Source organism: Bufo gargarizans, chromosome 9 (genome assembly GCF_014858855.1).
Source record: "Bufo gargarizans isolate SCDJY-AF-19 chromosome 9, ASM1485885v1, whole genome shotgun sequence".
Taxonomy (NCBI): Eukaryota; Metazoa; Chordata; class Amphibia; order Anura; family Bufonidae; genus Bufo; species Bufo gargarizans.
The window spans coordinates 177598878-177614917 of NC_058088.1; the positions used below are offsets into that span (position 1 = coordinate 177598878).

The 16040-nt window shown below is 41.5% G+C and overlaps 1 protein-coding gene across 5 annotated transcripts in view; it reads left to right on the forward strand.

Moving 5' to 3' along the window:
• The first annotated feature begins 656 nt into the window (after positions 1–656).
• FOXP3 (forkhead box P3) overlaps positions 657–16040 on the forward strand; it is a 49820-nt gene continuing 34436 nt past the window's right edge. For 4 of the 5 annotated variants that reach the window (XM_044268261.1, XM_044268263.1, XM_044268267.1 and 1 more), the window contains exons 1-2: positions 657–754; positions 1141–1236. In XM_044268261.1, coding sequence (XP_044124196.1) covers positions 1196–1236 — 41 coding nt within the window. In that variant the 5' untranslated portion in view covers positions 657–754; positions 1141–1195. Of the gene's footprint in view, positions 755–1140; positions 1237–7850; positions 7882–16040 lie in introns of those variants that run through there. The other variant, XM_044268266.1, reaches the window with a different exon arrangement.

Genomic DNA, 16040 nt, shown 5'->3' on the forward strand with positions numbered 1-16040 from the left:
CTAATGTATTACCTCGGGTAATAGTCCAGAATCATGGAGACAGATTCCCTTTAAGGATGGTCATCTCCTGGCCAGGATGAAGAGCACTTGCAAAGAGTGTCTCTTATTATGGAGGACCTGTCCTGTCCTCTGTTACATACACAACCCATTGATCTTACTGGACATTGTGTAATGCTTAATTTCCCCTGTGGTGGCGCTGCAGAAAACTGAACCCTTAGTGCCAGATTAGAGCTGATTGATGGAGAACATTATTTTTTAACCAACGTCTAGTCAAGGAACCCTTCAGACAGATAGGTATTGTCCAAAGTGGAGAACCCCATTACACATGTATGTCATTTTTTTACATCTTTGTAATATTCATATAAGCTGGGATTGCATTCTAACTTTAACATGCAGTCGATAGAAATCACTTTTCGCAGAATCAGCCTTTTTTTTTAAACAAAAACACTGAAAAAAAGGCAAATCTAGAGTTACGATTCTAGGTTCTCAGTGTGGATAAAGCAGAATCAGTGTCCCTCTGTCGGGCAGAATGGTTTGATATGACGTCAGTTCTTGGCTTCAAGATGAAAGGGCACTCTTGAGATAAAAGACCGAGCCTTTACCTGAAGGTCTGTAAGAGCCCAGATGAAGCCCAGAAGAAGCACCCCGTCCGCTTCGAGGAGCACACTCTCTACGAGCGAAGTCTCCGGCCAAGAAGCCAGGCACGGTGGACATTCAAGAATCGGAATGGGATTGCATGGCTCTAAATAAAGAGGTGAGGACACAGGAAGGAAAAGACAAAGCCAGGATTTAAGGAAATGTTTATTGTAAAGGAGACCTCTTCTGTCAGTGAGCTGCCTCAATAACATTCTTGTTGGTGGCTTAGAGGGACATCCGAAACAGGCCTGTGGGACAGCTGTGTCAGCCTTTCAAAGCTCAGCACACAGTTGCTCTCGGAAGCCATCAGCATTGTGTATTTAACCTATTCATTGCCTAAGGGCCTAGAATTTTAGTGTCTATCCATCGAAATTTATGGTGGAGAAGAGCCCAAAACTAGTTAATTCCGAAAACAATGAATATCCAACCGAACTAGCAATATCTTATCATATCTGTTGGATATTTACTCCTATCCTTCCCATAATATCTCACTTTGTTTTCTAGAACAAGGATATTTTGGTGGTGAAAGAACCAACGCAATGCATATCAATGGTGGTCCATGCATCGAGACGGTGGTATGGTCCACCGAACTGGACATAAGTAAGTAGAACCACACATGACTTTATATTGTCCAGTACATGATACATTTCATAGTCCGGTCGTAGAGTATGAGACATCGTTCCGTTCTGTTCACCCTCAAAGAGACCCTCAAAAAGATTGTAAATTGACTTACTATACTTTTATATTACCATCGCTTCATTTTTAGACTTTACTGTCTATAAATGAGTGGAGAACATTCCAGATACATCTCTCTTTGTACTCACTTTGTACTAACTTTTGGATTTTTATAAATGACTAGGCTTGGGCTCCTTGGCTGTTGAAGCCTGTCTAAAGTTCTAGCCTGGAAAGTTTAAAGAGATATTGAGAATAAATGATGTCTAATGAGTTATCACTCATCTTCATTTAACTTGCAAAGCATGCCACAAAGTTCTACCTCCCCCTGGTCCCCCAGGCTGGCACCGAGACAAAAACTATTTTTTGCTCTAAGAAGGATCTTGCCAAGATTGTCGTTCACATTCTGGATCACATTTGCTTTGTATGAAAATTTGAAGTTGTCTCCTCGCCCAAGAACATAAAAGTTAATAAATCACCATAACAATAGTCTATCGATATCTTCAGGGACAGGTTAATGGACTTGATTTCTAACTCAACAATTTTCAGAAATCGTTACGGACCGGGGTCTACACACATGGAGTCTTAAGTTGACCTGGTGTTTGGCTAAGACTGGATCAAGCTAACGGTCAAGTCTATAATGGGTTCTGAAAAGTGTAAAACCCAAAATAATCTAAGAAAAAAAAAGAAAATTAAGAGTATGTGAATAGACCCATCCATTGTAGGCTCTGCCTCGAAGTGATCATTCTCTTCCCTTGCGGTTACGTTGATATTTTTGTAACCTTTTCTTAACATGAACTATAGATTTCTTAAGAACATCAAGAAAAAAGAAAAAAAAACTCTCAAAATTGCAGTGAAGTCGGTTTTCATGTAAAATGCTAAAATGTCCAATTTCCGTGAGGTCAGAGGCACAGCCAATGATGGGGAGGACACCGCGTTTCCTTGCGGTATAAGTAGGGACTGTTTTGGGCACTTTTTTCAAAATCATCTGACCGTCACCAGGAAGAAAGAGGTAAGGGATAAGGAGGGAGGGTGTGAATGTATACCGACTGACTGAGTTTTTATCTAAATATTTACATGATAATAATAATAAAATATGTTTAAATCTACCTTCAAAATGTTTATAATATTTTTACAAGAAACACAGTATAGATAGTACGAATATTCCTCATAGTATTTTTAATATTCTATCTTAAATTATTATTTATTTTTAATTATTTTATTTTTACTATAGCTTTGATTTTACTGTTCCTATAACTGGTGCCCAGAGAGAGTTATGTGTAAAATATCCGCTTATGTTTTATTTTATTTTTAACTAATACATTTTCATTTTTTCATCATTTTAAACTAGTTTTGGATTAAAATAGACAGATGATAGATAGATAAATAAAAATAAAAAATTCCTTGGACCTCCTAAACAGTAAATCTGTCCTCTTACTGGGACTTTTCACTGCTTGAGCAAAGTCCCAGTAACACTATCTTTGATTTTCTTTTCTGGAAGTACAAGGAATTTTTTATTTTGACTTTATTGGATGTTGGATCGCTTCCGCAGCCGCTGGCACACCGCTACTATTCAACCGCTGTGCCGCTCACATCATTTGGAATTTTATAGATAGATAGATAGATATAAACAGGGGCGTTTCTGTAGCGGCCCCCTCAGGAGGAATACTAAAAGATTTTATTGTCAGGGCCCCCCTCAACAGTATTATACAATGATATTATATACAGTATATACGTGTAGGAAACGGACAGAACGGCTGCCGGGCCTTGTCTGAGAGAGTGATCTTGACTGGAGTGGGGGTTGCACGTGAGTTGGGGGTTGTGAAGTAGTTGCTGGGAGGGGGGGAGGGGGCTCAAAACTTTTCTGTGGGGCCCAGTCAGTTGTTGTTACGCCACTGGATACAAATGTAGATAAATAGAATAATAAATAGATACAAATATAGATAGAAGATAGATAGATAGATAGAAGAGAGATAGATAGATATGAGATAGATAGATAGATAGATAGTAAACAGATAGATAGATAGATATGAGATAGATAGATAGATAGATAGATAGATATGAGATAGATAGATAGATAGATAGAAGATAGATATGAGATAGATAGATCTGAGATCGATAGATAGATAGATAGTAGATAGATAGATAGATATGAGATAGATAGATATGAGATAGATAGATAGATAGATAGTAGATAGATAGATAGATATGAGATAGATAGATATGAGATAGATCAGATAGATAGAAGATAGATAGATAGAAGAGAGATAATAGATAGATATGAGATAGATAGATAGATAGATAGATAGTAAACAGATAGATAGATAGATATGAGCTCGATAGATAGCTAGATAGATAGATATGAGATAGATAGATAGATAGATAGATAGATAGATAGATATGAGATAGATAGATAGATAGATAGATAGATAGTAGATAGATATGAGATAGATAGATATGAGATAGATAGATAGTAGATAGATAGATAGATAGATAGTAGATATATAGATAGATAGATAGATAGATAGATAGATAGATGGATAGACAGATAGATAGACAGATAGATAGATAGTAGATAGATAGATATGAGATAGATAAAAGATAGATATATAGTAGATAGATAGATAGATGGATAGACAGATAGATAGATAGTAGATAGATATGAGATAGATAGATAGATAGATAGATAGATGGATAGACAGATAGATAGACAGATAGATAGATAGATAGATAGATAGATAGATGGATAGACAGATAGATAGACAGATAGATAGATAGATAGTAGATAGATAGATAGATATGAGATAGATAAAAGATAGATATATAGTAGATAGATAGATAGATAGATAGATAGATAGATAGATAGATAGATGGATAGACAGATAGATAGATAGTAGATAGATAGATAGATATGAGATAGATAAAAGATAGATATATAGTAGATAGATAGATAGATATGAGATAGATAGATAGATAGATAGATAGTAAATAGATAGATAGATAAAAGATAGATATATAGTAGATAGATAGATAGATAAAAATAGAAAAATTCCACAGCACATCCAAATAGTAAAAAAAGTAGAAAAACGGCTTTATTCACCAGACACGCAGATAGATAGATAAATGGCAATGCTAAATGTTTTACTTGGACGTGCCAATAAAGCTTTATTGAATTGAATATAGATAGATAGAGATATGAGATAGATATATATATAGATATTTTCTAAAGGGAAAGTTTGTCCCTTTTGCTCCGTTCTCAGCTCTTTTACCATCTCAGGAAGGCCGATGATACCAGTACCCCCCCGATGTAATAGCTTATGCGGGGGTCTCCCCCCTCACATGCCGGGCCTCCTCCATGGTAACCCCCCACCCCCACTTCATACAGAAAGACAAACACATCTGTCAGCCCATAAATTAGACTCAAATCAAAGAAACGCAGGAGAAGATTAATGGAGGCTTTCTTATTAATGGGCCTTAATCTAGTAAACATAGAGCGGCGATATTCAGGAGGGCGCAGGCGGTATGGAAATGAAGTCCCAATTCCCTTTCGGACGAATCAATCGGGGTCTCGGCCTCCCATTTTTGTCCAGGTTTGGTTTAATCTACTGGGGGTCCAGCTCCTTTATCCTGCAGCTGATCGGTATAATCTGGTGGGAGGCTGGATTCTTTCTTTTCATTCGGAGTCCCCCGGCCGCGCGGACAGATGACTCCTTTATTCTTCTTCGCCAAATCTGGTTAATCTTTAGGGAGGCGATTCATTATGGAGCTGATAATGCTGCGCCTTCTGATGGGGTCCTGGTCGCCCCTCTCTTTCTCTCCCCGTCCATGTGACGTGTTTTTTTTTTTTACTTGTGACATAAATTACTTGAATCGGGGATGAGTTATATCCATTACAAATCGATGTTATGTAGCAGAGCCAAGTTTGTCTTATTGCATGATATTATACTAGAACATGAGCAGACTTGTCATCGTACCCATATGATGCGGTTTCATGTCAAATTCAGATCTGCTACATCTGTATGACCGATATCATGAAGTGTAATGTCAAATTCAGCACTGCTACATCTGTATGACCCATATAATGAAGTGTAATGTCAAATTCAGCACTGCTACATCTGTATGACCCATATCATGAAGTGTAATGTCAAATTCAGCACTGCTACATCTGTATGACCGATATGATGTAGTTTGATGTCAAATTCAGCACTGCTACATCTGTATGACCCATATGATGCAGTTTCATGTCAAATTCAGCACTGCTACATCTGTATGACCCATATAATGCCGTTTCATGTCAAATTCAGTTCTGCTACATCTGTATGACCCATATGATGTAGTTTGATGTCAAATTCGGATCTGCTACATCTGTATGACGCATATGATGCAGTTTAATGTCAAATTCGGATCTGCTACCTCTGTATTAGCCATATGATGAAGTGTAATGTCAAATTCAGCACTGCTGCATCTGTATGACCGGTATGATGTAGTTTAATGTCAAATTCAGCACTGCTACATCTGTATGACCCATATAATGCCGTTTCATGTCAAATTCAGTTCTGCTACATCTGTATGAGCCATATGATGAAGTGTAATGTCAAATTCAGCACTGCTGCATCTGTATGACCGGTATGATGTAGTTTAATGTCAAATTCAGATCTGCTACCTCTGTATTAACCATATGATGTAGTATAATGTCAAATTCAGCACTGCTACATCTGTATGACCCATATGATGTAGTTTAATGTCAAATTCAGCACTGCTACATCTGTATGACCCATATGATGCGGTTTAATGTCAAATTTGGATCTGCTACCTCTGTATGACCGGCCTGGCGTTTGATAAAGTATTAGCACATGACTACAGTAGTACTTCTATAGTATAGTACATATTAAAATAGTTAAAAGGATTGTCCTGTTACAGAGTGTCTTATCGGCAGCGGCCCCACTGCTGGGGCCCCCACCAGTCATGAAAATGGGGGCCGTGTTTCCCAGTATGAATGGACGCTCCATTCAGCTCTATGGGACTGCCGCAGATAGCCAAGTACAGCCCCATAGAGTTGAACGGACTGGCAGTGCACATGCGTGTCCGCCGCTCCATTCATACAGGGGAACACGGGCCCCATTCTCATAATCGGCTGGTACCCCTATGGAAGTTGTTGCAAGGCGGCAACCCCTTTAAGAATGTGTTTGCCGTGGTGATGTTAGGGTATATTCACACTCGGTAGCGAAAATTTGTTCCATCCCTCTGCATGGATTTCTGCACGCCCCTTTAAGATGAATGGGACTGTTGCAGAAATTTCTGCCGTGAAATCTGCAGGGTGCGAATTCATCCTTATGGAAAACTTCAGTGTTAAAGGGTTTGTTTTGAGTGTTTTAAACTGATGCCCTATTCTCAGGATGGGTCGTCAGTATCTGAGCAGGAGGGGTCCAACTCCCGGAACTCGGTCAATCGGTGAGCAGTGTCTTCCTAGGCTACTGATGTCGCGTTCATCGGTCACATGACCTAGGCGCAGCTCAGTCCCATTCAAGTCAATAGGCCTGAGATGCAATACCAAACACAGCCACTATGCAATGGACGGCGCTGTGCTTGGTAAGCTCTGAGGAGTGCGACCTCCTCAAACAGCTGATCGGCGGGGGGTCCCAGATATTGGACCGCCGCCGATCTGATGTTGATGACCTATCCCGAGGATGGGTCATCGATATTAGAATCTCAGGCCAGGGAAAGCAATATCCAAAACATTCCCCCTCCAAGAAAACAAAAAGCTGAAAACTAGAGATAATTGTGAAAAATCAAGCAAATCGGATTCCATCATGATGTTATCTATATATCTATATATAGAGAGAAGAGAGGTATAGGAATATTGTCTTCTGACCCATTGGCAGTCTTATATGGTTTGTGCATTTGTATATTTCTAGTAGATTTTTTTAGGGATGATTGTATATATATATTTTTTTTTTTTTTTTTTTTTGTATATATATATTTTTTATTTTTGTATATATATTTTTTTGTGTATAGATTTTTTTTATATTTGTGTGTACCGGTATATACGGTATATAATTTTTATTTTATTTTTTTAGATATTTACTGGTGGTTTTTTTCTTCCAAAAATGTCCTTAAATTGCACCGTTAAGTTAGAAAATGAAAATCCAGTGTTGGACACATCCGGTTGTGATATTCATTTTGCTACGAAAGCGCCTGTCGCTGTAAATGTGATTAATCCTTTGCGTTGGTTTGTTTCAAGATTGCGGGCAGTGACGTCTCCAGGAAAGTACCGTGTGCCGATTAATGCACATTGGCCTCCTTCGACGCAACCCGCAACCGGGTAGAAATTACCGCAGTGACGCCAGAGGCGGCAGCTAGGCAGATAGAGCTGCATTTGCTTTTCTGAGAAACAGACCCAAAACCACCTTTTTTTTTATTTTTTTATTGAGCCATATCCCGTAGATGTTCCACACCCATTAACAAGCAATGAGTGCTAACTACTCCGAAAATCTACAACCGCAGACCTATCAGTCCCACATAGGTAATGGTGGTGGTGACACGGCGCCTGCTATCAGCTTCATGTACATTTAGGTTCGATTTTTCTTCTTTTATTTTACATTTATTTTATATTCTCAGTGTATTGTAGGCCTAATTTGTAGAAAAAACTTGTAAAGATATTTTTGATGACTTTTAGACCTGTCTAAAAACCTATAGCAAACAGTATATACACAGAATGGAAAAGCGAATTCTAATGTATTTACAGATACAGAAAAATAGCTTAAAAGGAATGCAGAAAATGACCTCTTGTTTGCATACATTTTTTTGTGTTAAACATATTTTTGGGTGATTTTTTTATGCTCAGTTTTTCGGTGTCACTATCTATATCTATAGGATCGGTCATTAATATTAAAAGCCTGGAAAACCCCTTTAAAATCTCTGTTGGACAGATTTCTATCCTAAAAAATTGAATGTCAGCAAACAGTGAGTTTGAAAATCTGGGGCTCACCCTTCTGTTGCTGCAGGGTTCCCGAGGCTTCTGCTGGGGTCTGTGGCTTCCTCTTCATGCAGGCCATGGCCTGCACCTGCTGACAATACGCCTCTGTGCTTAGGGCATGCATGGGTGCCCAAAGGCATGCACACCCTGATCTGTTCCAGCCTATGGCTGTGGGTATTTAAAGCACCTTCCCCCATATAAGTAAGTCTGAGTTTTAGGTTATCTAGCTTTCTAGTTCCTAGTGAAGGTGCGTTGTTCAGTTTGTCTGCCTATGTACCGATTTCTGCCTGTTTTCCGATTCTGACCCTCTGCTGCCTGACCTGACCTGTATTGCTGCCTCTGACCTCGGACTAGTTTCACAGATTCGCAAATACTCTGCCTGACCTGACCTCTGCCTGTCTCCTGACTACAGGTATTGCCTAACTCCTCGGTGCTTCCCTATTCCAAGAGGTAATGGTCTGGTGGCTCCCCTGCAGCGAAGTCCAGATCCCTGTATATGGGTTAAAGGGTGAAACCCAAGGGATGGCCAAGATAACACCCTTAGGTCTAGCCTTAAGTCAGACCAGTTTCACACCCACTGCCCGTAACAAAAGACGGTCACACTGTATCTAGAAGCCTGGGGAGCACTATACACTATAAAGACCCTGAACTAGTAGGGAACGCAGGGAAAGTAGAGCTCAGAAGGGGAACGCAGCTCTGGATGAGAATGGGCTGTAATAAAAGCTGTAACTCTAAATGGTGCCTACAGGTAGATGCATCCCTTAGGCCAGATCATATTACAGGCTGGTAACACGGATTCAGGAACTCACAGCATCATAAGTCCCTGTGATGTTGTGACATCAGGTCAGTAGAGCTGCGGACAATCATCTGTAACATGGGCTCGCCAATACTACCGTAATACAACTGTCTGAAACTGGCCTCAGTGAGTAGAGCACTTAGCAGTATAGGATTTGATTGACTTATTAGTGGTAAATTGTTGTAGATTTATGGATTTCATTGGAAAACTGTATTAATTATTCATTCTTTTAATAAAGCCTGATGTTTGCACTGTGGTGAAGATCGCGGCTTTCATCTTGTAGGGCCTGGAAGACATCCTACTTCATAATAACCAGGCGGTAATAATACTAATTACTGATTGCACTGATAGGAGATGTTATTAGAGTGAGGGGATATTAGCAGAAAGCTCTTGTAATATTAATTTCAGGTAACTCTACAAATTGTCCTCAGCTGTTCTCTGCCGGCACAATTCCCTCATCACAGCTTTTTTCCATGTGTAATGAGACATATTTGCATTTTAATCTGTTAATGAACATACTTATTAATTAGGAGGCGCCACACTCCAAATCTCACCCTGCTGACACTATGGGGGACTTCATGGAGTCACGGGCCCCCTGGTGGTATAAGGGAGAACTGCTTCATGGTTCCTAACTGACTATCTATCTATCTCATAACTATGTATTTATCTATCTACTATCTATCTCTATCATATCTATCTATCTATCTATCTATCTATCTATCTATCTACTATCTATCTATCTATCTATCTATCTATCTATCTATCTATCTATCTATCTATGTCTATCTATCTCTATCATATCTATCTATCTATCTATCTCATATCTATCTATCTCATTATCTATCTATCTATCTATCTATCTATCTATCTCATATTAATCTATCTATCTATCTATCTATCTATCTATCTATCTATCTCTATCTAATATATATCTGTCTATATCTATCTATTACCTATCTATCTATCTATCTATCCATCAATCTATCTTAAATTTGTCTATTCAGGGACCAAGTGTCCCCTTATCCCGAAAATCCTTCCACTCAGGATTTTGGATGCTCCGTTGTCAGCTTTCAGTGCCTGCTTGCCGGATACTGATTTCTCACAATGGGAATCTAAAGGAATCCTTTCAGTGTCCCGAATTTTAACCAATGAGGCCCTTATATCATTCACTGACTTAAGAGAGCGGTATCAAGTCCAGTGGTCAGATTTTTATAAGTACCTTCAATTACGCCACCTCCTAGCATCCAAGAACATTACACACTCTACACACTCCTCTATGTATGCTGCATATTTCCAGAACCCCAAAATACGGAAGGGAGGTATTTCTGAGGCCTATAGGGGGTTGCAGCTCTCAGTTGCTATATCAAAATTCCCGTTCCAGATTAAATGGGAGACAGATTTAAATAAATCTTTTGTGCCAGCACGTTGGGCCTTTGTTTTCTCCCTGAGCTCTAGAACCTCAAAGTGTGTCGACCACCTGGAGGCCTCAAGAAAACTCCTTTATAGGTGGTATTGTACCCCTTATCGCCTATCCATTATATATCCAACCACCTCAAATGTTTGCTGGCGATGCCTATCAGCAGTTGGCAACTTAATGCATATCTGGTGGACCTGCCCTGCTGTCCACCGTTTCTGGTCCACAATATTGTTACTTATAGGTGCTGTAATAGGGAAGGCGCTCCCCATGTCCCCGGAACTAGCATTGCTCTCCTTTGAGCTGGAATGTTTAGAGTTAGCGGACCTCACTATTGCTTTTCATATACTAACAGCAACGAGAGTTGCAATAGCTAAAAGGTGGAAGAGTAGGGACATCCCAACCATACCAGAAATCATTGCTAAAGTCCACTATAATTATGGCATGGAGCTACTGATTGCAAAACAGCTTTGCCGATTATCATGTGTCAGTGCAAGGTGGCGAAAATGGGCGTCTTATATATCCAAACACTATCCATCTTTGCCAGATCTACAAGTGTAGAAGATACATACCTCAATTTTACTGCTTGATTTTAAATGTGGCGCAGTGTTTATTATTGTTTGTTTGTTGGTCGTTCTCTTACGGCCTTGTTTTTTGTTTTTTTCTTTAATATAAATGAAAACTTTACATCCAGTGTCTTTTATCCTGCAATGTGATGAGCAAATTATACTGTACTGTACGGTAATTTGACATTGTGGAAGATGATGTATGCTATGATTTTCTAATAAAAATTTTGTGAAATAAATTTGTCTATTCATCTAATATCTATCTATCTCATATCTATCTATCTATCTATCTATCTATCTATCTATCTATCTATCTATCTATCTGTCCTTGGCTTCATCTGCACACTGCCACGCACTGTTCTCTCTTCCCCAGTAATTTACATACACATGGATGCTGTTTTACATTGTCTTTTTATATATAATTCTAAAAAGGCAGTTTTAAGGGGAATCGCCTATATTTTATTTTATTTACAATTAAAGGGATCTTCCAGTTGTAGAAAATAGCTTTGCATGGGCTACAAGTCATTTTTAAAAAATAGAAGAGCTCACACTCACCTTTCTGATCCCTCTGACCTGTATAGTTCCCATTGTGCGGGGATGGGAAGAGGTAACATTGTGCAGGGATGGGAAGAGGTAACATTGTGCAGGGATGGGAAGAGGTAACATTGTGCAGGGATGGGAAGAGGTAACATTGTGCAGGGATGGGAAGAGGTAACATTGTGCAGGGATGGGAAGAGGTAACATTGTGCAGGGATGGGAAGAGGTAACATTGTGCAGGGATGGGAAGAGGTAACATTGTGCAGGGATGGGAAGAGGTAACATTGTGCAGGGATGGGAAGAGGTAACATTGTGCAGGGATGGGAAGAGGTAACATTGTGCAGGGATGGGAAGAGGTAACATTGTGCAGGGATGGGAAGAGGTAACATTGTACAGGGATGGGAAGAGGTAACATTGTGCAGGGATGGGAAGAGGTAACATTGTGCAGGGATGGGAAGAGGTAACATTGTGCAGGGATGGGAAGAGGTAACATTGTGCAGGGATGGGAAGAGGTAACATTGTGCAGGGATGGGAAGAGGTAACATTGTGCAGGGAGGGGAAGAGGTAACATTGTGCAGGGAGGGGAAGAGGTAACATTGTGCAGGGAGGGGAAGAGATAACATTGTGCAGGGATGGGAAGAGGTAACATTGTGCAGGGATGGGAAGAGGTAACAGTGTGCAGGGAGGGGAAGAGGTAACATTGTGCAGAGATGGGAAGAGATAACATTGTGCAGGGAGGGAAAGAGGTAACATTGTGCAGGGATGGGAAGAGGTAACATTGTGCAGGGATGGGAAGAGGTAACATTGTGCAGGGAGGGGAAGATGTAACATTGTGCAGGGAGGGGAAGATGGAACATTGTGCAGGGAGGGGAAGAGGTAACATTGTGCAGGGATGGGAAGAGGTAACATTGTGCAGGGATGGGAAGAGGTAACATTGTGCAGGGATGGGAAGAGGTAACATTGTGCAGGGATGGGAAGAGGTAACATTGTGCAGGGAGGGGAAGATGTAACATTGTGCAGGGAGGGGAAGATGGAACATTGTGCAGGGAGGGGAAGAGGTAACATTGTGCAGGGATGGGAAGAGGTAACATTGTGCAGGGATGGGAAGAGGTAACATTGTGCAGGGATGGGAAGAGGTAACATTGTGCAGGGATGGGAAGAGGTAAACTCTGACATAATCTATAGCGAATAGCGGATCCTATGTTACCTATCTGTCTGCATGTTTGTCTGTCTGTCTATCTATCACCTGTCCTTGTTATCCTTCCAGTGATGATAATGAGATAACTGCTGAGAATGATCTCTACAGAACAGGAAGTTTTTTTTTTTAAAGCATGAAAAATAATTAAAAATGTTTTACATAAAACGTATATATAGGTCATTTTCGGATGACACCTTCCTTTAACAGTGGTATGGTTCCCTTAAAATTCCATGCTAGTTCCTCAGGATACAAAAAAAATCTAGTGACGGCTTCCCTTTAATATTATACATTCAATACATTTGCTACTCTTTTAGGGAATTGCACTATTAGCGACTTTCTCCAGAGTAATAATAATATATATATATATAAACTTTGAATAAAACTTCTTGGTTATGACGTAAAAATGATCGAAAAACAGAAAAAAAAAAAACAGTTTTCAGGTAACTGAATAATGCAACGAGCTCAGATCTCATTAGAATAACGAGCGAAAATCTTGGTTGGCAGAAGACGTGGTGATTTCCCAGGTACAGTCAGACGCTGGCAGGCTGGCGCACAGTGACATTGGGAGAGCAGGCTGGCCCCGTCCCCGGCGTCTGACATATAACACGGGTATCTGATTTCGTGCTGTGTTTTGAAGTGCACTGCCTGTTGGTGGTTCGCCACAAGACCTGTACTCTCTGAGATGAGCAGCTTGGCACGCCATCAGTCGCACGGGGCAGAGGCAGACAACCCTTCGCTGCGTGCCTTGCTTTGAGCTGGTAATTCCATTCCAAAAAACAGGTGCAAACGCTGAACCCGCTCCAGACTGGCTTCAGCCAAAGGAAAACAAACAAGGCCCAGCAATACGGGACAGCTGTCCCTCTATCCTTTCCAACTAGAGGACACCACATAGACAAGAAGGTGGCAAAAAAATCCAAGGGTCTCGGCCTTCGTCCCTTCTTAGGGTCTCGTCACTTCCAAAATATTTTGAAGTCATAATATTAAAACTCAGAATAAGGGCTCATGCACACGACCATATGTATTTTGCGGTCCGCAAAAAACACAGATAATGTCCCGGATAATGCATTCCGTATTTTGCAGAACGGAACAGCCGACCCCTAATAGAACAGTCCTATCCTTGTCCGTAATACGGACGATAATAGGACACATTCTTTTTTTTTTTTTTTTCGGAACATACGGAAACGGAATTCCCACGGAATAACTTCCGTTTTTTTTGCGGACCCATTGAAATGAATGGTTCCGCAAAAAAACAAAACAGAACGGACACGGAAAGAAAATACGTTCGTGTGCATGGGCCCTGATCCATTCACACTTCTGCAAGTGTTTTGCGGTTCGCAAATTGCGGATCTGCAAAACGCGGACACCGGCCATGTGATAAAAATACCTATTCATGTCTTTTTTGGGGTCCGCGGAACGGAACTACGGATGCGCACAGCGCACGTTGTGCTGTCTGCATCTTTTGCAGCCCCATTGAAATGAATGGGTTCCGCAAAATTGTGGAATGGATACCGACCCATTCATACGGACGTGTGAATGGACCCTAAGGGCTCATGCACACGACCGTATTTATTTTGTGGTCCGCAAAAAACACAGATTCACAAAAAAAACGGATGACATCTGTGTGACGTCTGAGTTGCATCTGTTTTTACTGCGGATCCATTGCAACAATGCCTGTCCTTATCCGCAAAAAGGACAAGAATAGGACATACGGCACATTGACACGACCGTATGAATGGGTCTGCATCCGTTCCCCAATTTTGCGAAACGGTACAGACCCATTAGTTTCAATGAGGCCACAAAAGATGCAAACGGCACACCTTTTTTGGGGGGCGGAACGGACATACAGACACGTCATTTCCCTTTATTTTTAAAAAAAATGGCATGAAAATGTCACATTTTGTGTTTTTTTTTTACTTTTACGTTTTTGTTATCAGTGATTGGGGCACTGTGTCTTAAAGGGGTTTACCATGACTAATGTAAAAAATGAAAATCAGGCATCATATAGGACATGACAATCTCTTTCTAACAAAGCCAGAACCAGCCCTGTACCTCACATGGATCCAGAGATCTCCCCGTTCATTGCTCTACTAGATTTATATCAGGCTGACAGCTCAAGGGGCGTGACCTTTCTGCTGCAGCTCAGGGGGTGTGTCCCCTCTCTCCCTATCACAGCTCAGGAGGCAGTTGAAGGATGGTACTGAGCATGTGCGGCCATCTCAGTGAGCCAAAGAAATGACATAAAAAAACAAACAGCAGGTGGCGCTATACAGATACATTTCATTGAATAACTTAGTGGCTATGCTAAATTTTTAATTACATGCAATTACAAAAGTGTTCAGATTCAGGTGATGATTTGAAAACGGTAGAATATTTTTCATGGGTCAACCCCTTTAATGATTGATCCTCCATAGAGGCAGACAGTACGGCCATTATGGGGCTCTAGGAGAAAAGGGGTCATCCCTGGTTGATTTTTATCCCATTTGATACTGATTGGAGAGAACCTGTAAAGCACCTCATCGCAGGCAGTGCCATAGTGGCCTGCTGTAGCATGATCCCATGAGCCTCATCGCAGGCTGTGCCAGAGTGGCCTGCTGCAGCATGATCCCATGAGCCTCATCGCAGGCTGTGCCAGAGTGGCCTGCTGCAGCATGATCCCATGAGCCTCATCGCAGGCAGTTCCAGAGTGGCCTGCTGCAGCATGATCCCATGAGCCTCATCGCAGGCTGTGCCAGAGTGGCCTGCTGCAGCATGATCCCATGAGCCTCATCGCAGGCAGTGCCATAGTGGCCTGCTGTAGCAGGATCCCATGAGCCTCATCGCAGGCTGTGCCAGAGTGGCCTGCTGCAGCATGATCCCATGAGCCTCATCGCAGGCAGTGCCAGAGTGGCCTGCTGCAGCATGATCCCATGAGCCTCATCGCAGGCTGTGCCAGAGTGGCCTGCTGCAGCATGATCCCATGAGCCTCATCGCAGGCAGTGCCATAGTGGCCTGCTGTAGCAGGATCCCATGAGCCTCATCGCAGGCTGTGCCAGAGTGGCCTGCTGCAGCATGATCCCATGAGCCTCATCGCAGGCTGTGCCAGAGTGGCCTGCTGCAGCACGATCCCATGAGCCTCATCGCAGGCAGTGCCATAGTGGCCTGCTACAGCATGATCCCATGAGCCTCATCGCAGGCTGTGCCAGAGTGGCCTGCTGCAGCATGATCCCATGAGCCTCATCGCAGGCTATGCCAGAGTGGCCTGCTGC